The sequence below is a fragment of the Alosa pseudoharengus genome, unplaced genomic scaffold, assembly GCF_046254945.1.
Source record: "Alosa pseudoharengus isolate Yale_2024_CS ecotype anadromous, Long Island Sound unplaced genomic scaffold, YU_APseudo_1.1 YU_APseudo_1.1_scf_11, whole genome shotgun sequence".
NCBI classification, from domain to species: Eukaryota; Metazoa; Chordata; class Actinopteri; order Clupeiformes; family Clupeidae; genus Alosa; species Alosa pseudoharengus.
In genome coordinates, this window is record NW_027468576.1 from 8,065,331 (window position 1) to 8,091,904 (window position 26,574).

At 42.0% G+C, this 26,574-nt stretch overlaps 1 protein-coding gene across 8 annotated transcripts in view; it reads right to left on the reverse strand.

Moving 5' to 3' along the window:
- The window catches only part of nlgn1 (neuroligin 1), a 142,097-nt gene extending 115,953 nt beyond the window's left edge, over positions 1 to 26,144 (reverse strand). For 3 of the 8 annotated variants that reach the window (XM_076276127.1, XM_076276169.1, XM_076276110.1), the window contains exon 1: positions 26,024 to 26,144. In XM_076276127.1, coding sequence (XP_076132242.1) covers positions 26,024 to 26,129 — 106 coding nt within the window. In that variant the 5' untranslated portion in view covers positions 26,130 to 26,144. Of the gene's footprint in view, positions 1 to 12,025; positions 12,048 to 15,610; positions 15,627 to 23,079; positions 23,088 to 25,211; positions 25,272 to 26,014 lie in introns of all 8 variants that reach the window. The other 5 variants (XM_076276134.1, XM_076276141.1, XM_076276119.1 and 2 more) reach the window with 5 other exon arrangements.
- Positions 26,145 to 26,574: the final 430 nt, after the last annotated feature.

Below are 26,574 nucleotides of genomic sequence, written 5' to 3' on the forward strand. Positions count from 1 at the left end.
GCTAGAGAGAAAATAACTTTAATGTCCTTTAAATATATTTTGTATGGGGTATGTGGGAATTGTTCATCAGAGAAATATGGCAGGAACTTAAACACATTCAAACTTTTGGTTGGCTGCCGCTTTACCGCAGGTTTCTCCACTCGCTCAAGTCCTGGATTTGTACACTCTGAGACACACTGAGACAATGTCAGGCACAGGTACAGGAGGAAGGAGGGAAAGGCCGGATGTAAGAGTTTGTAAAGAGGCATGCTGTAGGATTGCTGGTACCCTGGAGGGCGGTGCAGTGACACAGAGCTGCTCTTAGTGAGAGGGTGTTGTCTGTGGTTGGGGAAGCTGGTGGGTTTCAGCTCGCACATGCCACTGCTGTATGTATCTGCACCTCTCTGACAGAACAGTCCAATCCCCTCAGGCAGGGGATCTCCTCCTGCCTGCCGATACCCGCTGCGAAGGCCTGTCTCTCCACAGGGTACGGGGCTCCACTAATTCAGCCCCCAAAGCAAACCAATACTGTCTGTCAAAAGACATAAGAGCTGTGGGATGACATGAGCTCTTTGTAAAAAGGCCATTCAAGGTGCAGACATGAAAAAGCCACCATGGTATCACGTGTAGTGCAATTACTCCAATCACACACGTAGCTGTGCCTCTCACACCTCTCACTATGAGCGTCGCCACCCAGAGGAGTCACTTCAAATTAAGTATTAAAACATTTACCTAAAATTACCAATAAGTAGCAGGCAAAAGGGCTCTCCAGTGGCTAGGCTTCAGGTTGCTCCCTGACCTTCTGTTAAATTGAACTTCTCTAGTCTTAGGCAACTTAATTCAAAAGGCCTCCCACTGGATTTAAAGGGCAGTGTCAAACTTAGTCAACGTCTGAATTTGCACATAGGGGTGGCTTGGACGTACATTTCTTTTCCGCATGGCAGGCTGAATCAAAGCCAGATGCACAGCACTGCGTAGGCTGGCTTGCTCCTGATGGGGATGGAGAATGGATTTTTTGCTGTGCAATTCCCAATGCCACAGAGACAGACAACCTAAAAGCGACATAATCTATTTATATTTAACATAACATCACAACATAATTTTTGCTGAATTTGAGTTAACTACCAAATCAATGCATGCAATGCTGTTGGTTGAATTCCCACTGTCATCCACTGGCCCCATCTTGTGACGGATGCCTCACACATTTCATTCCCTGTTCTTGTTCAATCCATCATGTAAAACACAGCCTTCTGAGAGAACTCTCTAAAAAGACAGCATCAGGGACAAGAGGGCATAGAGCTGCATCTCTCTCTTAATTAAGCTCTGATATGTAGTAGTGGATGACTTGGCAAGTGAAGTGGGGGAGAGAGAGAGTACATTCCTGTATCCAAATCTAGAGATTGTATGCTAAAACATCCATTACGCCTCGTCTCAGCTTTCATTAAGCCCAATCCCCTCACGAGCAGGACCAAAGACAAGAGATATCAACTCAAAATGAGCCTGAAATTCCCATTAAATGCTAATCTGTCTGCCAGCGTTTCTTTCAGCTACTGCTTCCAGACAGAAGAAAGGAAAAGAGCCCTCAATAAGAATGAATTATAGCACACACCTTGTTTAATAAGAAGTAAATTAAGGATTCATCTACACAGTTAAACATTGTAAGTGAGTATTTTAATGCTATTCTGCTTTTCAAATTGCCACCCGAACTGAAAGTTTGAGATAAAGTCAATTATGAAAATATAATTCACTTAATGTAATTCCCAAATAATCCACAGAAATACTGCAATGCTAACAGAACCAAGTATGAAAAAATAAACAGATACGTCTGTGTGGTTAGCTTAGTAATGAATGAGCATTCAACCCAACAGAGGTCGGTTCCAGGCTGACTGTTGAGAAGAAAAGGTCTAGAAGGATACAAAAATGGATATAAGAAAAGTACAGGTGGTGTGGCTTGACCGGTGTGGATCCTTACCACCCCACACTGGCCGCAGTTAGACGTCTCATTGTCACTCTGGGGGAGATGCGCATATGCTAAAACTTAGTAATGAGGGCCCAGGGCCTGACCCCCAACTCTGTCACCGTGGCAACAGAGCACCGTCTAAATCGCCGCAGCGATGGCCGTAGACGTGACATGCATAGGAATGCGTCTCCCTGGCACTCTGGCTCCTCAGTGGGGACACACAGTCTGTGCCGGGCGTGACCCACACAGTCACACAGGGTAGCTTGGTTTGGATGGTACACTGAGAGGGATCAGTTGTCTTTGATGAAATGCTGTTGTATCTCCATTCTCTGTGAGGGCCCAAAATCATGTCAGCAAAGTTTATTATTCACAAGGGCCTTTGCTTAAGCAAACATACAGAAGCTAACTAACTTACAAGATCATCTCATCGGACTTGACAAAGGCCTGGTGCTGAAAACAGGGTTTAGTGATTTCTTTCTTTCTTTCTTTCTCCTTTTTGTGGATTGTGAGAGAAAAAAATTAAGTGCTATTGTTGCTACTGCTGGCTTTACCATCTTCATATACAAGTGCATCTCTTTGCAACTCAGTTCTAGGATAATCAGCAGGTATGACTGCGGTTCCTTTGGGGATGTTTAACAATAAAAGTGTGTGCTATTACTGAGAGATGGGGAAAAAAAGGACCTGACCATACAGTACTACATACAGTTTGGACATTTAATCATGCAGTGATGTAACACACCTTTCTAAAGCTGAAAGAGCTCAAATTCCTGACACTTAATTACTGTAGTGAGCTAATGTCCTCACAAGCAGCTGAGTGACAGGCAGGTCAAATCCTATATTGACATATTGAGACCACATCAGTCTGAGTGTGCATTCCAAATGGAAGGCATCTACTCTGTTGCCTTGGTGCCGTGATAGAGAGCTGTCTCATAAGATATGACTATGGAGTTAAGGCATCTTTTAAGAACAATGGGTTTGAGCAGGTTTTTTTAAATAACGCCGACACTATGGTGTGACGTTAATGCGCAGCAAGAACTTTAAACTAGCTTAAATAAGCTAGCAGGCTAACGTTAGAAGGTTGACTGACAGATGGCATATATATTATACCAGACACTATCAATGGTTACAACGATGGTATAATCAGATAGTACAGTGTTTATTTCTCACTTGATTTTGACAAATCTAAGCAAAATATGTCAAATAAATGGCATTTCAACATAATCTTAAGAAGAATTTCTTGTTTCCTTTTTACAGCAGTTTGAGATAGTTGCCATACTTGTTGAACAGCACTTCAGCCTCACTCTCCTGATATCTTGCAAGGCAGCAGTTTTCCCTGTGTGGAACAGCCTGTATCAACTCACCTACACCACTGAACTACAGTAACAAAGATGTAAGTTAGGTCTGTATTTACTAATGGCATTTGACTCCACTATTGAGCAATCAAGATCTATACAGATCTGTGCAAGTTAAGAAATGTCTACTGAGATTAACGTTACTACTATATGTATATACAGAAATACTTTATCCCATCTCTTGACTGTCACAGACTATAAGCCTTACTCCTTTTTTATCTATTGGCTAACTACATTGTCCACTAAAATGTCTAAGAGATTTGAAACAATATCCGTTCTTATGGGTCATAATTTCAAAATTGTGTGGTACATCATGAAACAAATCTGGACTGGTCGACCAAGGTGGAACAGCAGTTGTGGGAGCCCAATCAAATGCTTAAATGCATCCCTCTGATAGGATTGAGCTGGCTGGGGCTCCTGAAGGTGACCCACTCGTTTGCCGCCAGTGTGCCAGTTTCACTGTGAGAGAGGGATGATCCTTATTTCATGTGGCCATACTTTCATATTTCCCCTCCCACATGGGACCAATTGGGGAGGAGTGAATTCCACAAAAAAAGATGAGGACAAAAATAAAAGTCCTCTCCATTACTTCCCACAGGAGTTGAACAAGCTCTTTGTTCTCGCTTGCCCCAGAGATATTCATCTGCAGGGTGTTTGAAACCAAGATGTGTGGTTTCGAGTGAAAGTCAGCAGATCAACAAGTGATCCGTTAGCTCAGGTGCACCGCTGATGTCAGCATATGGACCCTTCCATGCCTGTCAAGCAGCGGTCAGTCCCTCACGTTGAGGCTTAGGGTCTGCTCTGTTGAGTAGCCTCACAAGCTCTTGTCAGCAGATAAAACTTCTTTCCTTCTGTGTGCTTCCCAACTTTCCATTTTTTATCTAGTCAACAGTTCCGATCACCAATAAGAGCAGCACCAATGTTTATCTATTGTTTGTCACAGACTGAAACGTAAAACCGGAATGTGCAGCCACGAAAGTGATCCTTTTTCTTTACATTTCAACTCTCCTTCAAATAAAAAAGCATCTCCAGGAATGTCCTCTAACTCTATCTATGATATCACTATTCATCTCCTAAAGAGACCAAATGCCACTGAAATATGTTCCTTCTTCGAAGAAAAATACAAATCTCGTCAAATATAAATGCATGTGCTAAATGACTGCATGTAAATATAAAGCTCCAACTGCTTAGTCATGCAGTGAGAAAAAAATATATTGGATTGAGTGTTTTGTGCCTTGACGCTACCCACTGCAGAACGTCATGTGAGCATGAACCAGATGGAGCTTCGCCATGCTCTGTCTTCCTGGATTATCTCCTCGGTTGCGTCTCGAGGGGGAAATGGCTCCTCTTTACACAATGGTGAAGTAATCAGCGAGGGAGAGAGGGGGCAGGGACGGAACCTCCTCATGGCTGTGCATGCTGCATGGATCAGACCTCTACTTCAGGCACAGGAGAAAAATCAACACTCAATCCTAACAAGCTGATAAATATTTATAGGGTACACACCTACCACAACAGCAGATCCAAAGCCAAGAGCTTACAGCCCTCCCCGACCCACTTCTCTGACAAGGTATATCATTCATCAAGCCATTTCCCTATACTGTAAAGCGTTTCTGAGTGGAACCTGTTTCCCCTGTCAGATTTAATTAAAACCCTGCTTATTCAGGTTTGTTGGAATCAATTAAATATTGCCCAAAAAGCCATTAGTTTCACACAAACTACTTGCAAAATATAAACAATCATTCCCACAATTGCTTCATTAAGTGACTAAAAATGTTTGCTTTTTAAAGTTAAAAACCTCCCAGGCAAGGGAGTCCATCAATAAGCAAATTAATTATGTCAATTAAGAGAAGTGACAACTGAAAAACGATGACAAAGAGAGATGATCTCCAGGGAGGATTTCAAGGCGTGTGATCAATTTGAGTTAAGCGCTGTGTTAATGTGACTGCACAGGCAAGACTCGGTCACCTCAAAGTCAAAATGTCCTTGTTACCCAACAGAGATGAAGCCAAACAGAATCAACTCACTAATAATACAAGTAACACTAGCTCATTACATTAATCACTAATAATAAAGTAACACTAGCTCATTACATTAAAATAACTAATAAAACATCTATGATTCAGATAAGCCCTTTCACACAATGTCAATACCTACAGCAGATAGTATGCAAAGCAGGTATATGTAATTACAAATACAAATGTATGACTATTAATCAAAATAACAAACAAATGTACTGTTAAATTAAGGCCTGTTTTCACCATTACTTGAGAGATAGAGAGAGGCCGATCTTCATGATTCAAAACATAGGCTAAATCAACATGTTTATCTTTTCATTAATTGGAAAATCAATGTAGATGTACCACTGACTATTAAACAACTTCATAATTTTCCCCAAAACAGAACCTGTCCAACAATTTTCATGACTTGTCATTCTAATTTCCTTTCAAGTTCATGACTTGTCCATCTAATTTATGTAATGTGTGACTGCAGCTTGATAGACCATTCACTTGTGCAACTAATAACTTGGGGCATGTTTAATGCCTAAAATCATGCTGCGCAAGTTGAACATTTTCATTGCTGCTCCTTGATGGCTTATTTTGAAGTTAATAAAGGTAGGCCTATAACAAAATGTGAGCTTGCTCTTCATTTACGTTCAACCTGACATGTTTGAGATCTGTCTGTGCTGCTGTGCACGTGACAAGAGCCATCATGTAGTGCACATAGCTGCAGGTAAACTTCACCGACACAAAATGTGTGATCGTGCGATTGGCAGTCATGGCTGATCAAGTGGAAAACCGCCTGGTTCTGATCACCGGGCCTAATGATCGGTGCGTCCCTAATTATTTGTCTTTTCAGCAAGATGAATCAGTGCATTCCCTATTTTTTTGAGGGCTGTTTTTTGACAATATAGTAATTCAGCCACATCAGAGTAACTATTTCTCTTGGTAAGTTATGAAACACTTCTATTGTATCAGCTATCTAAATTTCATAAAGATGGAAACTGAGTTGAATGCAGAAGCATACAGCCAAAACATGCAAACCCATTCTGGCAGACAAATGCTCTGAATCATGTGAAACAGAACACAGTGAGCAATGGGCATGAACATTTGAGTAAGTACATCCTTGGAATAAAAAACTATGGGTATACTGTAGACAAACTATGGATATTTTCTATGACAAAATATCTCTGACAAACTGAATAAATACATATATCTAGTCAACTGGTTCTCTGTGCTTTGGACTTGTTTTACGGTCTGGTGGTGTCATTTGAGTAAAGTTTCAAATGCAGTGTTGTGTTGAAAAAGCTGCCAGGCACTAAAGAGATCTCTTGCATGAACGGCCAAGACAGACAAATTACAAAGCTTCCATACTGTCATTTATACATCAGCTAATAAACAAAAAACAACAGTGGCTAGAAAGGCCAGCATTTCACAAAACAGTGAACAATTGGCCAATTTGGGGCTATGACAGGGCCATGGCAGTGGGTTGGTGTGCAACATCAAAGGTAGCTCTGATGTGTAAAAAAGACCATCCCTTCAAAAGATTGACTAAAAGCGGTGCCAGTGAGGATGAAAAAACAGGCAACAATAGTCCCTCCGTTTCCCATTATGTTGTCCAGAATTTGGAGATGTCGGCAGGAAGCACTACACTCAGGTTGGGTCAGCTTTCGTAGTCGCACGAGGAAACAGCACAGCAGCATCTCACACAATTCTGCAGGTGGATTACGAGGATACACCGCCTGATAGCTCCCACACTTGACTCAGGCCTGCCTATGATACTCACTCCTTTCAGCACAAGCCAAATATGGCTACACACAGCTAAGCACACCTCCGCAAGATTCATCCTCTGGCTTCTTGGCTAAATGAATGCCAGCCAACCCGTGAAGCACTAAAGGCTGAGGAAAATAGCACAGTGAAAGCAAATCTTTATGTGTTATCGCCGGCTACTTTAATTCCAGCATGGGGAGGCTGATTTAAAATAACTGAGCTCATGCTACATCAAAGAGGTGTGTGAGGAAGGTGTGTGGAAGCTGGGTGTGCGAGCAGCCTGAGAGGGGGCATCCAGGGAGAATACGAGCTGCAGGAGGAGGCCTGCTCTGCCTCCTGATTGGGATGTGCAGGGCATAGTTGCAGTGTGTTGCTGGAGTTTCCCCTTGAGGGAATGAACTCAGTGAGTACAAGGAATTTTCAGCCAAGACTTTTTCTGTACTGGCCTATAAAACCAAACCTACATTTCAAGAGATGGCTGGCCAAAGATGTCTTCACATTCATTTTTTCTTTCAGTCCTTACATGGTTCAGTTTTCTTATGTACTTAAACGGTTTAGTACAATTTAATTGGATTAAAGTCTACTAAAATTCTTGGCATAGATAGAGAGATAGATAGATAGATAGATAGATAGATAGATACTTTATTGATCCCCAGGGGAAATTCAAGGTCTCAGCAGCATACATACAACACAAACACATTCTTTAACAGCAGAAAGAGTAATTAAAGTATATAATATAAAAACACAACTAAGCAGTAAGGACAGTAGAAGATAAAGAATATGCTAAATATACTAAAATACAAATTATACTAACACTTAATACAATATATAAAAATATACTAAATACAAATTACAAAAATACAAATTATACTAACAGTTAATCTAAATCAATTCTAAAAACAGTATCCACATAGTGGTGATTAATAAATCAGAGGCGCTTGCAATATATATATATATATATATATATATATATATATATAATTATATTGCATATATCTGGTATAACCATATGTACAAGAGTGCAAATATAATATAAATTTTTACTTGTTTGCTCCACACGAGTGTTCCAAAAGATAAATGTCCAATGCGTTTCTAAAACTCTGGGCTGTCTGTGTGCGACGATCAGAGCAGCTGATGTCACAAAAGAGCATTTAAAGTCCTTTGTAAGTCCAGCGATGTGAATGAAGAAGTACAAAGAGACAGGCCTATAGTTTCTCCCCAGCAGCAAAAGAACACCTCACCAATGCTTTGAGGAATAAAAGCCGGACCTCTACTAATTGCTTTCAGAAAGAACTGCTGGTAAAATGGTGAGGACTGCCACAAAAAAAAGAGTCGGGTTTGAGTAATGCTATAAACCCTAATTATACCTCACAAAAGCAGCCTGTTCCATTTAGAATAAAAAAGAGACCCAGAGCAATAACGACCATGCCATTAACAATTAGTCTCCACCACACCTAATTAAACAGAGGAGATAAAAAACAGGTTCTAAATTTAAACCATGGGTCTCATATATTCTCAAAAGCTCAATACTCTCTGCTAATAATGTCTAAAATCCCTGAAGCATCAGAGGGTTGCATACTGTTAGATCATGAGTGAGGGCATTTAGGTGATTCTGTTTTCCAGCAAAATGATAGTGAACTCACTCAATGTTAAATGCCAAAGGGTTATGTCTGGTTTATGTCTAGTTTTCCTAGGGCCAAACACTTCAAGACCTCAAAAGGTTTTCATTCTTATTTTTTAAAATGAGAATAGTTAAATACATTTGATTCTGTGGAATCTGCTCTGTGGAAACTTTAAAACATAATTTTGCTCTCATTGGAAAATATCCAATGAAATAATTGACCATTGAGGCAAGCAATGTGAGTGTCCCTGGATATTTCAAAGGACTAAATGAAAGTCTTCAAAGTGACTATGACCAAACTACTTAGTGATAACCAAAAACGAACCAAACCGTACTTTTCTACCACGGTACAAAAATCTTTGTCTATTCAACCCATTCATTCGGCACCATGAATAAATCCAATATTGCCATGTCTGCACAGTGTTACTTGCAGCACTATAATGACAAAAAATGTATGACTGTATGTGGAGCGCATCAGTCACCAAAGTATTACAGTAATCAGAACTATAATAGAGAACCTTGCAGGTGGCGGGGGCCAGAGCTGCTCACTCTACCCTGTCAGTTAATCAATACCATGCAGATACCGATAAAGCCTCCAGCCAGCAGTCCAGCCGGCTTCGGAAGTAGCATCTGGAGGGGAGGAAGGAGAGAGGAAATCTGCAGAGCTCGTAAAGGCCAACAAATTAAACAGAGAGCTCCCGCACCCTTCCTCGGCCCAGACGGACTACCTTGTAAATGTCCAGGGCTATTGTTTCGCCGTATTTTCGTTCACATGTTCCAATTAAAGGCCATGATTTGCAGCAACAGTAGGGGACATGGCCAGCAGCCATAACGCCTCACTTTCCATACCTCTACACGGCCTCCACTCCCTCCCCTCTCTTCTCTTCACCTCAGCATCTTCATTTGGCAGCGCAAACAGAGCCAGATTGGACTTGCTTCTGGGGTTTGGCTAGTGGCAACCACATTAGTTCCTGACAGTATCACTTGGGCTGTCATCATTTAAGATGGCTGATGTCAGAATCAAAGCAACCAAACGCAACTAGAAGGAATTAGTTGTGCTGCGCTACTGTTTCTTTCACACTACTTTTCCCAGGCTATCGAGGCCCTATTTAAAATGACATCATATTTCAGCTTGCCATGTGACGAAAAGGTGATTGTTCTGTAGTCAAAATCGGTGAAAATGTAATAAACTTTACCTCTGCATTGTTCTCTATTGACCTACAGTACAGCCTCTGCTGGATAACATCACATATCAGACTGCACCACAACTATAAGCCCACCCCCTACACCCCTCTATTGCATTTCAGCTGTGCCAACATGTGCTTTATAGTAAAACCACCCTATAGAGCAGAAAATGAGTTGACTTACTGCATTAGTTGACTTAATGGACAAGTACAATGTGCTAACGTGTAACCTGCTAAACAAGTTGAGAGACATAGTTTTAAGGAGAAGGCAGGTAAGTGTCCTCACTCATGCAATGCTGTCACACAGGATGAACAAAATGCAATTATGCAATTATAAAATGTCACGCATGAATTAAGAAAGGCAATCAACCTCATTACTGGTGTGGTTGCTGTAAATGACAATGTTCAATGAGAGTTTAATCTCTACCATCTCCCTAAGCAACAGAGATGAGACTCTGCTGCACATATCAACGCGCAAGGTGACACTGAAGAAGATATCCCCATAATGACTAAAAATGACACATCATTCCAAGGATTTGTGGGAAATCATACGCAGTAGACCCGAGTTCAACCAAGAACCACAGGGAGCCTTAAAACAATAGACAGATAAAAAGGCCTTAAAATAGCAGCAAGAATTACAAAGCTTGAGAACTAAGACTGTACATCAGACATGCACAATGTCACTGCTTTTGCAACTGCAGACATCTGACATTTTACCTTGGTTGCTTAGCGATCTGAGCCGGTAATTAATAACTGTCAGCACTTCCTGACTATCTCGGTCTCCTTTGTCACTTCAACAGAAACGCTAGCTTGGTTGAGTCTTCACTGAAATGATTTGCTAATTACCTTTCTAGACTATGCACTTGGAATGTCATTAAAAGTGGTTCGACCTAGAAACAAGGACCTAGCAACTGTTATGATGTGGTCAAGATGAATCACAGCCTTACTAATCAGAAATTCTCGCTTTATAATTAATACCTTTAAATCATAATACGGTCAAAACATGCTCAATCCAGTTAATATTGTTGTTGCACTGACAGGTTGATATTCTATGTCCAGAAATAAAACATTAATAGCTCAAGCTAAATAAAAACGTATGAGTGATGTTTTAAGCAACTCATTATACTGTATATTGAAACAAAAGATCATGGTTTGTCAACTTCTATGCTTCCTCCATCAACTGAACTCATCTGTCCCCATGTGGAAGTATTAAATACAGAGATAACTTGTCTATGACCCTGACCCTGAATCCCTTAAGTGCCTTCCACTCCATTTATTGCCCCCCTTCCCCTGTTCGGGGGCTACTCTACTGTTCTGGTGTTCACCGCACAAACACCCACACCATTCTAGATGACAAATGATGGTGGCATTTGAGGTCTGGGTGAAAAATGATTTTATTTTAATTGAATGGATGAAAAAGGGATTGGCAACAACAATCCAATACTCCAATTCTCTCATTTGCATCAAAAAGAGATCTTTTCTCTATAGAAAGTTTCTCCTCTAATTCAATTACCCCAGCACCCTATATATTTCTATATTTCTCATCCAGAAGAACATTAAAAAATTGCTGAGTCTCGCATGCTCCTGTCACAAATAATAAATACTTTTTATACAACCCCCCTAAGAAGGATGCAAACTATTCGAGGTCATTGTCTAAATTAATTTACCTTAAATCACCTCAATTCACATCAGTGAACAGTGATATTGTGCCTACTGTTTGAAGTAACTAAACCACTACATCATATAAATGCTTGTCCAAAAATATACCTCCGCCTTTCTACTTGACCCTTCTCTCTTCTTGACCCTCTGACTATCCCAGTGTATACACACACACACACACACAGAGAAAGAGAGAGAGAGAGAGAGAGAGAGAAAGAGAGAGAGAGACAGAGAGAGAGACAGCAAGGACAAAACGCACTAAAGATGAGGCAGGAAAATAATAGATAATTTGGCCAGTAAATGGCAGGTATTATGGGAGTCATCTCAACGCTGGGGCATGTGATTTAGAAAGACACTGAGGTAATAGCTTTGCAAATTTCCTTCCCCATCCGACAACGGCATGCCACACTGAAATGTGGGGGAAAAGGTTAAGAGTCAATGACTATCCATCAAAACATCAATCTCCCTTTATTCTCCTCTCAAAGACTTAAATACCAAACATCCTCGGAAATCGCTGCCTTGGTTCCCCCCACTGCCTTGCTACCTCCCAATTCACTGCCCCAGAGGCTACACGCTAGCAGGTCAAACAGGCATCTTATCATCCCACAGTTAGATCAAGCCAAGAAATCACATACACCTCCAAGCGCTTTCAGCACGCTACCAACGAAAGTGTGTTATACTGGGGATCATCTGTGTGTGAATCGCTTTTCTTGGTGAGGCTGTAAGCGCATGGTCAAGATTGTGCTCTATCATTTCCCGAGAAAAAAATCACTTGTTACACAGGACTTTTCAGAGAAGAAGTGAGAGCTCGGGAAAAAACATTGACAAACTGACAATATCCTGGGTACGCCAGGGTATACTATAATATTTACAAAACACATCTTTTATAATTCTGAATAAAACATGATGTTGATAAGTATTATACTTATATTTATTTAAATGATTTACACTAATTAAATGTTGCATGTCAATGTTGTCTATCCGTGACCTTATTTACTTGGCCCCTAATATAAAGTCCTTAAAGTAATATAAATTCCGGTACAGTACAAAACAAATGATCCCACAGTGAATCCAGTGAAGGCATATAGTATGTCACACTACTCAAATATATACATTAATTTACATTCAGAGAAAAAAATTATTATGCCAAACTGTCATGGCTGTAAGACTGTACAGTATGTCTGATTTAAAGCAATCCCAATTAACCAATGTTGCTGAACAAAATTAGAGATGTGGAGAGACATTTAATCAGTATATGTGCGCCTATGATTTTAAAGTCAGACTGCTGAAAGATCCATTATGATTTCAGCGTATCACATCCAGAAGAGGGTAGAGAATATAAAGGGGCATGGAGGCCTCCCACAGTTTAATAGCACCATATTCTCTCTCTATCTCTCTCTCTCTCTCTCTCTCCATTTTGTCTGACACACCAGTGTCAGTCGCTTTTCATTTCTCCTTCTGGCGTGCTGTCCTTCAAAAGGTCTCTCCTGCCATTCATCATGTCCCCCTATCTCCCTGAGGATAATTAGTCAAGGCTGCATGATTTATCGGCCCCCCTTTTATTGTGTCAAAAACATATTTCCTCTTAATGGCAGAAGGGCACTACTACTCCCTTATTAAGTCAGTCAAATCATCATTAGGCTTCAAATGGTCCTCCTTTCTGCCAAGCAGAAGAGTTAGAAAAGAGAGAGATGGCATAAATTCACTATTGTACAACGACTGGGAGTGAGTGGTGTTTTAATGACATGTTCTCACATCCCTGTCCACTTCGTCAAATTAGTCTCTGTGGCTAAATGCAAAGAAGAAAAGACTTTCAGCTATGCATGGGCCAGATTCATCCATGTATAATTGGTTACTTAAGAAAGGGAGGGCAGAGAGACTCTGAAATCTCTGATTTCCGAAGTCCACACAAACACCCAAAGCAATAAGTTCACATTTTACTCGAAAGAAAGGTAAAGAAATATAAATGATTCGACAGCTCTGCCCATTTTCAAGAGCGTCTTTTATTCACCTGATAGGCATTGAGACGCACTTTGAAGTAAAATGGCTAGACATTGCAACGCATTGTCTTTGATTTGCTATTCATGGGTTTCACCAGGTCCCTTTGCACAGGTGTATAACATTAAGCACCATGATTATGAATGCAGGCTGCATGGTGCTTGATTAATACACCTGTGGAAAGGGACCTGATGAAACCCATGAATTGCATGCAGTGGCAAGCTGTTTGGGTTTTCCCTCTCTCTCTCCCTCTCGCACTCTCCCTCCCTCTCTCCCCATCTCTCTCTTCCTCTCTCTCTCTCTCAAAGTGCTTGAATACAAGGATGAATGAGTACAGTAAGACAAGTGTCTCTCCTGACACCTCTCCATTCAGACATGGTACATATGGAGACAGCTCCGCTCGTGCAATACAGGAAAGCTATCACTGCACCACAGCTCCCCTCCCTACCAAAAAAATGAGCATGGCTCAGGGATGAACATCCATAGCAGCCAGAAGGAAGACCGCCGCTCTTTAGACGTCACCTTTATCAGGCAAAATACCAATTAACCCGCCTCCCCTGTAAAAAGGCTCCTCAAGAATCCCAAACAAAGAGGACTGAATACAATTAAACATGGGCCTCTATGGCCGAGCCTTGATAAGGCAAGCGCTTTAACAGAGGGAACAATTGCAGGCACAGTGACACGGAACGCATTAAGAGTCATGGCCAATAACTCATCGCAATTATTTAAATGATGGGTCCAGAAAATACCACCATTCACCAAGGAGCCACAGCTATATTTCATAAAGCACAGACAGAGGTAGACTGATGGTGTCAAGGGGCTGACCTAATTTCCAAACCATCTTCTTTCTTTTTTTCTTTTTTTTAACTTTTTTTCCCTCTCTCTCTCCCCAGCCTATTTTATGAGGGAGGAGGTCGGGAATTAGTGGAGCTCGTCCAGCACATTCCCAAATGCCACCACACTGGTTAATCAGAGCTAACAGTTAAAGGACATGACAGTTTTAGTAGCTGAATCGCTCCCAGCTATTCCAGTGTGGCGCACCATACGGTTTCATATTGCCCCGTCATAAATCCTCAAGAAATAAACACTGGGCATAAAGAATGCCTCATTTTAATCCCTTTTCTTTCTTCCTCTAAAAAAATTCTTGAACTGAAAGACTGTGACTATACGGACAAGAATTCAGTCTGTGTTTTTATTGCAGTGTTGCAAATTCGCCTCCCATTGACCACATGACTTTTGGGAATTTCCCCTCACATGTGAATGAGGAGCCAACAATTCAGGGGATCTGAATTTGCCAGCATGGTACCCCCCAGCACCACCCCCCCCCCTTCCCTTGGCACTCCAAGGGTGGTGTGTGTACATCTAACATCTAGAACTGTGGAGAAACGTTAGATATTGGTTTTTGTTTGCTTGTTTCTTTCCCTAACAACAATGCTTTAAATATTAAATATTATTCACTTGTGCATTATTCTGTTGTTTTGCTTGCACATGCTTGCTGGTCATTTTCTACATTGTCTACACAGAGTAATGTTCTGTAGTGGTATACCTGTTGTGTTTTCAGCTCCAAGTAACACCTTCTTTCATATTGCCCCTGCCTGCCTCCTCTGCACCATCTGAGCACATAAGTGTTATGCATTTTTATTATAGCCTAGTAATATTACTAATTGTGTAAGGACGTTTTTCACTCTTTAACTATTGTTAGGTCATTCTGAGGGGGTAATTTATCCTAAGCTAGCTAAGCTTGTCAGAAGCAGCAGAAACCAACTCCTAACCCCCAGGCAAATTTAAGAATGCATGGATGACTAAACATCACAGATTCCAATTTTTTTTTTATAATCTCAACAGAGTTGGAGACGATGGTAACAGTGATTTTGACTAGATGTACCGCATAACGCTACAAAATATGACCGCTGCTCAGTCCTGTATATATCATCTCCTGTGTGTGTGTGTGGTGTGTGTGTGCGTGCGTGCGCCTGTGAGTATGTGTGCGTGTGTGTGTGTGTGTATGTGTGTGTGTGTGAGTGTGCGTGTGTATGTGAGTGTGTGTGTGTGTGTGTGAGTGTGCGTGTGTATGTGAGTGTGTGCATGTGTTTATGCGTGTGTCTATGCGTGTGGATGTGCATGTGTGTCTGTGCGTGTGGGTATGTGTGTGTGTGTGTGCATGCGTGTGTGTGTGTGTGTGTGTATGCGTACATGTGTGTGTGCACGTGTCTGTTTATTTGTGTGTGTGTGTGTGTGTGTGTGTGTGTGTGTGTGTGTGTGTGTGTGTGTGTGTGTGTGTGTGAGAGAGAGAGGCATATCCCCATAACTTGGCATACCCCCAGAGGATGTCAGGTTAATCATACACATGAAATTTGGTGGAGTTCAGAATATCTCAACTAAAGATAGGGGCAATTAAAGCAGTATAATATTGCATTTTCATTTTTTACCAGGGGGGTGCAAATCTCAAATGAGTGGTTATGGGCTAAGTTGATGCGAGCTCTTGAGACCAACATACCATACACATTTTATCATCCTCGGTGCCATGGTTCAGGTAGTTAATCAATTAGCCTACTTCAATTTGCCTAGATAAATGTCTCATTTGTACAGTATATCAGCTGTTATCCTTGTCAGAAAAAATGCTAGTCCTACATGTGAGAAACAGAAGTGGGTGTATATGGCTGAAGTACATTACTCTGTACAGTTTCACCATCTTTTTAAATGAATTCATAGGAATGAAACTGGGGCAAACTAATGTTTTGTTTTGTTTTGTTTTTTTTTGTCTCGTGAAAAGTTTTTTTTCTTGTGAAAACACTGAGGTCATCAGATGTTATGAAGTAAAGTTAAGAGCTGTATTAAATGGGGTTTGAGACAGCAAAGAACAGACTTTAATTTAAAAGTATGGGGGATTAAATCAAGCTATTTCACAGCTAAAACCACTGAATTATTTTACAGCAATATCTCCCTTCATTGAATTTCACCAGCTGTTTTAAACTTCATCATTTGGAAATACAGTTAAAACCAAGCTATGCCATCTCGCCACTACACTTCCCTTGCTAGGAATATATGAAGTTCTGCTTTATTGATGTCTAACATTAGCTCAGTTATGCTCAGATTCCTCACAAGCATCTTCAAACACACACACACACAGCAAAAAGATAGAGCTTCTGCTCTGCACTCACACATAAAGAGGCAGGCCGATAGAGCCTCTGCACTGAACACCCACAAACATAAAAGAAACAACAAAGTGCCACATCCCAGCTCGAAGCAGTTTTGAGTAGGAAGATCCAAAGTTGGCCAAACAGAGAGAAAAAGCAATGGAATAGGAGGAAAATGGGAGGAAAACTCAGACAGATTTGAAAAAAATCAAGCATGCAGTAACTCAATAAAAGTAATGCATGTGAGTGAGACAGCAGGATGCAGGCTGGACTGTGAAGTTTGCCTTTCAACTGGATTCTAGAGTGTTACATAAGCGCTAGGGAGTATGCTTATAGAAACAGACCTCTAGAAATGAAACACTGCTTTTGAATCACACTATGTGCAAGAAATACTCAACTATTTGTCCTGGTTGTATTAGATACTGTATACTGTGTGTTTTCTACACCCGTCTAAGCTGTTTCATGAGAATGTCTCCTCATTGAATTAATATTAATGGTGACACTGCTGCTTTGTTGGTAGCAGCCAGCAGCTACGATCTATCAAGGGCTTTGTCTGGTAGCAATGAGTGCCTACTTCTATCAGCCCTGCCTGCCTCTCCCTGGACCACATCAAACTCTATGATTGGCTGAAGGGCCTAAGGGGATGGCAGCCACATGACAGAAATGTGTCATTATTTTCTTTTGTGCATGAAATGAAAGAAACAAAGAGTTGAGGGCTGGGGGAATAGGGTGCCAGAATTTGCACAGAAATATGTGGCACACTCCCACTCACACACTCAGATATACTCAAACACAAACAATTGCACCTGCCAAGGTGCTATGCTCACCCTTCAAACAAGATGCTGAACTTTTTGTGATGTATCCAAAAAAAGGCATGACAGTATAAGCACATAATATGTTAATGTTCATAATTCATATGAAAAATAATTTTAAATGATACATTAATACCTATTCAGATATAAGCTTATAGGTTAGAACTGAGGGAAAAGTGAGGGGAGTGAATTTTCTCATTTCACCTCTGGATATAATATGGTATAAATTATGAACTTGCATCGATCTCACTCCCCTCACAAAATAACATGAAACATATGACCACTGAGCAACGGGGGAGTTCACTGTGTCCTTTTATTGACTAAAAGAGGGATATTATATTTAAAAAAATATTTATGAACTGTAGTTTAATGCAGTAGAGGAGCTTCCTTCACATCTCTGTGAAACTGCGTCAGCATATTTTTAGCCATGATATCATTAGTGTCAACACCCTTTCATTTCACTGTAAAGAATGTGCCTTCTGGACACGTTTAAAAATACAGGCTTCACATTAAAAAAAAAAAAAAAAACAGATACAGCCTTCCACATTTTAACGGAGGCCAGCCCTGTCCTTACACTCAAAAGAACTATCTGCCAGTGGGTACAAAATCTTCCATTAACATTCAAGGTGATCCCCTTCAGAGATGCACAGCACCACCAAAGCCTAACGTCTAACCAAACTCTTTCAGCACCACTTCAACACTGCTTGTGGGTGCACAGATATGCTGTGGTCCTATCTGCTCATGTCAGTCTATCCTTCTGAGTGTTAAAGCAATCTGACTGACAATACCGAGATCTTTTTTTTTACCCAAGTAGTGTATGTAGGGTATGTACATCTACCCACATGAGTTTGCAGTATGACCCCGATTTCAATGGCGAGTACTGCAACAAGGACAATGGAAGCTGCTGCAAGCGAGTGATACAGCAATTGAACTGTTGGGGCACTGCACTCATGCCAATATATTTAATGATGGGAGAGATGAGTTATTGATGGCCTTCTTCTAATTAGAGGCAAGAAGGTGTCTATTGCACAAAAAAATCTCAACGATTTGCCATGGGGAGGTCTGGCCTCGTAATGGGCTGTGTATGCCTGTGTAAGCAAGTGGCCAACTATTCCTTTGACTGGCTGAGGCCTTACATTCCAATTAGTCACATTTCTGACCATCAGTGAAACTAATTACTGGTCTTAACTCCAGGCCAATAATAAAAGGTTTTGTGGAGAAAGGGGGGATTGTAACCATGGAGCCTGGTCATTTGTGGCCTGCCTTTCCTTCTTCAACCGTCATCCTGCACCTGCAGCCCCTTCCACACAAGGCAAGTGAGGTAAGCAAAATATAAATAATTAAGTCAACACTACCTCAGAAAACCCAGTGGCAGTGTTCAAATGGTGTGTGTACTGCTAAACACACTCACAACGTCTCTATGCTGCTCCCTGGTTGTTGATTGGTTATACTGAACATTTGAAGGATAACACCCAATCACAGTGGTTTCTTCTCTTTAAAAGTAAACAGGCATAAAGATGTATTTTCTGAGACATCATAGAAAAAGACGACATGTTAATCTGTGCCAATCTTTCTCCATTGAAACCTGTGAATGCACCTACTCCTATTTCCCCTTCTGTATCACTCTGACGGCAGGCTGGCTGATTAGCCACAGAGACTGGGTCAAGTGTGCTTCTCCTATTGTCAGTTCAAGGTTAAACTTGCATTTACTTAGATTCCCCAGCAGAGCAGCCATCTGCAACAGCTTGTCGCTCCAATTCCTCTCTTTTTTTCTCCTGTGCTCCAGGTTCAACGGTTGTCATTTACTTTATGAGAAAATGCTTTGTGCTCAGCTGGGAACGTGGCCAACCATAGCATAGCATGCGCCGGTCTGTTTAATCCAGACCGTTTGGCGTTTTAACAAACATTGTAATTTAGGCAAATTGGCAGTCCTCTGAAGAGTTTCAGAATTAGACTGAACAAATGTTTAAAAATTGTGACACAGTGTAAAATAATAACAACAACACAATAAATTGTGAGAATGTGAAATGTGAGTTTGCCGTGATTGTGAAAAATACATGTATGAAAGTAAAATATATTTCCTGACAGCAGCAAGCTGTCGTATCATGGTGATCATAAATATATAGCTGACAATATTTTAAAATTGAAGTGGTGCAATCAAATTTTAAATAAAAAAGGAAAAGATAATAATATAATTATTCTGAATATAGCATTTAAGTCCTTGCCAAACCACACCACCAAACACATTTTTTTAAACAATTTGTCAACATGTTAATCAGATCAACTGTGAACCATATGTCAGGGGTATTAGCACTAGGTACTTTCAGTAAAAATACTGCACCAATTGGTCCAACTGTATAGTCAATGTCTGAAAACCTAATCTGTCACTCATTTTCTAATCTATTCATTTGTATGTATGTCTGTCTTTGACAGCTTATCTGTTTACATCACATTTCTGCCAAGGCAGCAACCTAAATGCCAGTATGCATTGAACACTAGGGAAGTTCCTTTTGAAAACAGTGAATACCTATCTATCACAATGATACACCTTGAATATGAGCAATTTATCATATTCTATTAATAAAGCGGTTTCTTGTTAAACAAATGAGGACAACTGTTTTTTTTTTGCTTTTTTTCATTAAGTTTCTTAGCAGAGGTGCCAGGAGGGAGTCTGTGAGAGCAACTGGCGGCTACCCAGAGCGTCGAGCTCTGCGTCCACACAGAGGCATCCAGTGGGCGTTTAATAAGGAACACTAGAGCGTCGAGCTCTGCGCGCGGCCTGCCCCTTTAACCCGGCTACGCCGCTCTGGCCGAGTAGAATCCATCACAGCTGCCAGCCGCTCTGTCAGTCCAAACATTTTATCACCCAGAGAGTCTCTTGCGCCATCCTCACCCAGGCCTCTCTGGCAACGCCGCAGTGGCAATGGGTCCAGTGCTTTCAGTGCCAAATAAAAAAAACAAAAGGCCATGTTGTTTTTGACACTGCACAGGACCATAATCGTCTTAGTGCCACACTACTTTGTTTGATACAGGACAATCTCATGAAAGGCACTATGGGTTGCCTTTGTGTAGGCAACCATACCCACTCCTTTCAATTCAGAGGACAGTCTACGATTAATTCAAAAGGCCTCATTACCATACAGTACATAGAAAAAGCTTTATACAGTATATGCGTTATATTATACAGGCCTATTTGAAAGGAGACTTTATAGTAATATAGTGTGTATAGTAATAAAGTAAACAAATCCACAACAATGGCATTGTTACTGTTATTTCATGGGAAAAAATATCATTCTGTGGTTCAAATGACCCATTTTAAAAATTCATGAAAACTTAAGATATGATGCAATGTCTCTGAGAAGATTAGAGACTGCAGCTGGATGTATATGCAATATCCCATTAGCCTTTTTCAGGCAACAAACAGTAGCGGATACATTATTTATTAAAGTAAAGTTGTTATTAACTACTCACTACTACAGTAAGTGCTCTCGACCAATCAAGCTCCATCTCTTTCATTACAGCCCAACCTGATATTGCCAAGATTTTTGATAAGACTACAAAAAGCATCTGTCCACTTTTCACGTTCAGAATTAAGGACAAAAACAATGTTGGCTAAATTAATGATATGAGCAATTACATAATCCAAAATGTTTTACATTTACAAGAAGGTTCAGGAGAAGTTGGTAAGTAAAAAAGATTATAAAAAATATACAGCTACTCTCAGCCCTAGCACTCAAACTGTCTAAGTGCACTTCAACATAAGAGAAAATTGCTTCCTATGGATGTCTTCAGTCCACCAGGCAATACAATGTCATAGATACATTGATTGGTTGTACTTCTGAAGGGTTTTATGAAGAGCACTCTGCCTGCATTTTCTTCATACATAACATACTCTCTGCCTGCATTTTCTTATACATAACACACTTTCGTACAGAATTGCCACAGAGTTATTTAATGCCTGATTTCAGAGAGATGACATTGGCTATGGGAGGTGAACATGCAAGAGTGCCATCATGATGCCAATGTTAGAACGGTGCCAGTGTAACACTCTCCACCCCTGATGCCACAGCAGGATCTGACCAGACACACGGCGGCAAAACACACTCCCGGCTCACCCATGGGCACTGCTTCTGCTCTCTCTCTCTCTCTCTCTCTCTCTCTCTCTCTCTGCCAAGATGAGAGGCACTTTTGCCCAGGTTTTACAGTCAAGCTCTCACAGGGGTTGCAAAGCTGGAGCGGAGGAGGAGGAGGAGGAGGAGAAGGAGGAGGAAAAGGAGGAGGCCCAAGCAGAGGAGAGGAGATGAAGGACTGGCGGGGCCATCAAATCCATCCCTGTCTCAGTGTGAGGCAACCAGCACGAGCCTGGCACCTCCCTCAGGAGCCACCCCACCATTCAGAAACTGGGACAATGCCGACAAACTGAGGGGGAGAGAGAGATAGATGGAGGGATAGAGAAGGATGAGGGAGGAGTGGATGAGAGGGATGCAAAGAAAGGGTGAGAGATTGCAATGATGGGAGCGATGGATGGAGCGAGAGTGAGAAATGAAGTGATGGAGAGAGAAACTGATGAATAGAGAGACAGAGAGAATGAGAAAAGAGAGGGCAGGCTCCATTATCGACAACCATGTCAGGCATGTCTTAGCTTTTTATTATTTTGTGTGACATCTCCAAATAGTGCCCAGGGTTATCATATTAAAACTAGCGCTGGCACTAGGCTCCAACATGGCAAATAAGACCAAACTCCCACTGCGACTGTCCAGGCTTCTATTCTGCCCCAAATAGCTACTGCACCTTTGTAAGCCAACACACCTCAGGGTGCACTGCCAAAACACTGCAACACAATATGAACGCCAAACCTAGGTCTAAAAAATCCATATACATATTAGCCACTGCTGCTGCTGTCTAATGCATGTTACTGATCTGCATGTTTCTTTTTTTTTAAAGTTTTTCGTCAACATCTTCAACACTTTGATGATTCTCACCATTGACATTATAATTATGCCGCATATCTGGAAGAGTGACAAATAATGCTAAAAAAGTGTCTATCCAACCAGGAATAGCAATAAAAGGAAAAGGCATATAAATGTGAAAATGTAAATGTGAGTCTAAAATAACTGGCAACCACTTGAGATATTGAAGTGTTGAACTTGGTGATTCAATAATTCATCAGTATACTGCTTACATGTGAATAATTTTATATATTTCTGTTTCATAATACATGTGAAAGAAGTTGATCAACAGTTCAGTTTTAGGCTGCAAATATCAAAATGACAACCAACCCACATGCAATACTTCAGTATTTTGACATGCCTGACTACAAACAGCATAGTAAAGCTCATGAAATTCAAAATACTTTGCTTCAATCAATCACTTCTGGGCTTCTATTAAACAGCACATTTTAGTGGCCCCAATTGACAGAGGCCCATCAGATTCATGTGTTTACACCATACTCCTAGTGCTCCGCCTTTTAACGGCACAATGCCAACAACACTTTTCCCTGAGGGTTTTTTTTTTTTTCAACTTGCAAAAATGCATTGCAAACTGCAAAATTAAATAGCTGCTGACATACTGAATATCACGTTTATGCAACATTGCTTTGGTAAATACGCTACCAACTTTACACTATTAAATTTTAACTACTTGCTATATCGGCTCGAACAGGCAAACACAAAAACCCATGCAACATTTTCTGACAAAAAGAATTGTGCTGCCCGGTTAAGCCACTAGCTTTGTCGTGATTAGATCCTACACAACAGCAAAAGATTAGGGTCAGATTAATTCCATTTTTATTTTCCATTAATATCAATCTTTTTTGGCTGTGCCATTTTCCTCCAGCCATTGTTCTATTTAAAGGAAACCCCTCATACATTGCCAGAGATTAATCTTATAACAATGGCTACTTGATGTGGCGACAGAAGTTCACTCAAAGCAATCAAAGTGCTGCAGAGGAGCAACTCAGCCACAAGTGATTCTGTTTCACTTCTAACACCTGCATTCACATGTGTGGTCCCTGTGCTGGGCTCTGTGGCATATTGTTAATTCATGTCTCATTTCACTGAGGAGGAACTGTGCACGGCAATGCCTCCACATGTTTTCTTTTAACTGGAGCCCAGTCTAAATTTAAACTGTGCAGACAGGCAGCAGCTTGAGGCACTGTGATCTCTATCCACATGCAATTGCATAGAGGTTTCAGGATGCTTTATGTATGCATGAAGCCAGAAGCCTCCCAAACTTAATATAATACTTTCGTCTACAGCTAGCTTCCTATTTAGGCAGCAAAGACATATTATTTATAGCCAAAATAGTTATCTGTAGAACTTGCAGCAAAATCTAGGCTCACCAGTTGAAGTGTGGCAGATATGACAGCATGTTTGCAACAGTTTCCACACTGTGTGGCCTACACATTCAAGCGATGATGAAAAAAGGATTTGAGAGGGAGAGGAGTATTGTATCAGGCACTGCATATAGCCTACACTAGCTGTACCACACAACCTTTTTTTAGTTGTCTTCAGCACCACGTGAAATGGAGACATCATTAGTGACAGCATAATTTGCATGTCATGCTGTGTTTTTCTCCCTCTTCATCTGAAAAAAAGACGCATTCCTCTGCACCCTGAGTGGAACACAGATTTCTACACGGCTGAACCTTCCCTCGCTAACCAAAGGAGAGAGAGCAGGGCTCGAAAAGGGACACTGCGTCTGTTTGCTGGCAGGATAATTTGTTGTCCAGCGGGTGACAGTTAGGTCGGGAGGGGGGGAGAGGGTGCAGGCGGCTCTGGCGGTGGAGAGCCGTAGTTAAGGGCAGAGAATTTGGGCTAAGAGGCAACGGGGTAACGAGGTGGAGAGTCAGAGAAGAGAGGATCGGGGCTGTTTTGGCACCGAGCAGAGAGAGGTTGAAGGGGATCTTGTGTGTAAATGTAGTGTTCTCCAGCAGGAATGTTTAATAAGTGCACCCCCCCCCCCCCACACACACACACACACACACACACACACACACACACACACACACACACACACACACACACACACACCTCCTACCCCCCGGCAGAGGGGCCATATTAATGACACATCCCTTATCAAGGGCACTGTGACTACATCTGCCGGGCACAGTGTGCCAGGAATGGAGAGAGAGAGACACACACAGAGTGCCAGGCAAACAGAGGGTGAGACAGCCGAGGGACAGGGGGCGAGAGAGAACAAAAGAAAGAGAAACAGAGAGAAAGAGAGAGGAGACATAAGAGAGTAAAGTAAAGTGAATATCTAAAAGAGAAAATGGAACAAGAAGAGAAGTGATACAATGACATAAGTATTTGTGCGTGTTTGTATGAGATACAGAGACAGAGAGAGGGAGAGAGAAGAGGGAGACAGTGCGTCTGTGTATGCACGTGTACAAAGCTGAGTGTTGACATTATCTTGATGAAGCCATGATCGATACAGCCTGCCTAGACCAATGGAATCAAGATACCATCTCTTTTAATTGAGCTTCGACTCCACAAGTTCAACCTCTACCCATCTAATCCCAGTCTCTGCAGCGTCTCCCCTTGTGAACCCCTCCACTGAGGTCATCAATTACAGGAGATGCTCAAGTATTCAATCTATCTGTGATGCCTCTTTAGGACACACATTTGGCTTCCTCTGAGGGCAACCCCCCTTCCTGTGGAGGTGTGTGTGGTGGGGAGAAGAAGGGGGGGGGGTGATCTTGTCCTTGTTACAGTTGATCATTTTCAGTGCATACATACCTCCTTTTCTACATATTTTCTTGCCGGGTTTCCTGGCACATTCCTTGGATATTCTTTTTACTGCAAAATGAATAGAAGACTAAAAAATAACATGGAGCCCCATCAAAGACAACAGGAGCATGCAACACCACAATCTGACTGAGAGGAGGGGGTGAGAAGGAGGAAAAAGGAAGTTAAACAAGAGAGAGGCTCTCGCTGTCTTAGGTCATCACCATGGTTACCATCATCATCACTGTCATCATCATCATCATCATCACTGTCATCATCATGTTCATCATCATCATCATGAACACGTCACCATCATTATTACTGTACTGTTACTGTAAGATTCCCCATTTTAAAGACCTCATTTCATTGTGCCTGCACACACAATGGAGAAATGATGGGTCACTGGTGGACAGGGGTGGACTAAGGGGATAAAGGAGGAGCCGGATTCACCTGGATGGACGTGCTGTGGGAGGTGAGTTTACGAGGCGAGGAGGTGGGGGGGGGGGGGGGGGGTTAGGACAGAGATGGACAGCCACACTCTCAGACAAACACACACAGACACGGACGGAGAGACAGACAGAAAAACACAAACATACACACACACACACACCACTCATACACACACAAACAAACACACACACGCACACACACACACACAGAGAAAGCAGTGGCATGCTTGTAAGACATGCAGAGGTCATGCTTGTTTTGCCACTTATCACATTCAGCACAGACAGGAGGAGTTCTTAAACCCAAAGAACCAAAAGATAAAAAAGGAGAGGTGAGCACTCGCCAAAGCCTCGTGTCTGCCCTGCCATTTAACTCACCATCCTCCGTGGGCACATAAATGTTCAAGAACAGGCAGTCCTCGCTCTGATCCTGAACGTAGGAGGAGACCACCTCCAGGCTGTTGGTAAACCACACAGGTAGCATGACATCGGGGAGCCTGCCTTCCAGAATGTTCTGGGGGCACACGGGGCCAAACTGGGTGGCGTTCCGGATGTCGGACCATGGGATCGGGGGCTCAGGGGGCTGGAAGCGCCTCTCGCCCGTGGGAGGCGCGGCGTAGGGCACGCCCAAGAACTGGATGACGGGGCCGAGGATCTCGTTGTTGAGCTCCTTCTTGAAGCCCCGCACCCGCCCGTAGGCGGTGGTCACCACCGGGTCCGTCTCGTCCAGTTTCTGTGCGGCCACCAGCAGGGCCTGCAGAGCGAAGCCCAACACCCACAGCAGCAAGGCTGGATCCGCACCCGAGCCAAATCCTATCCGAGGCCTCATGGCACTACACGCGCTCCGTAGTCGGCAGGGTCGCTGTGGCAACATGCCTCCTCCACCACGGGCACCACCTGCGCCAGACCAGCACCAGACGGTGGGCAGA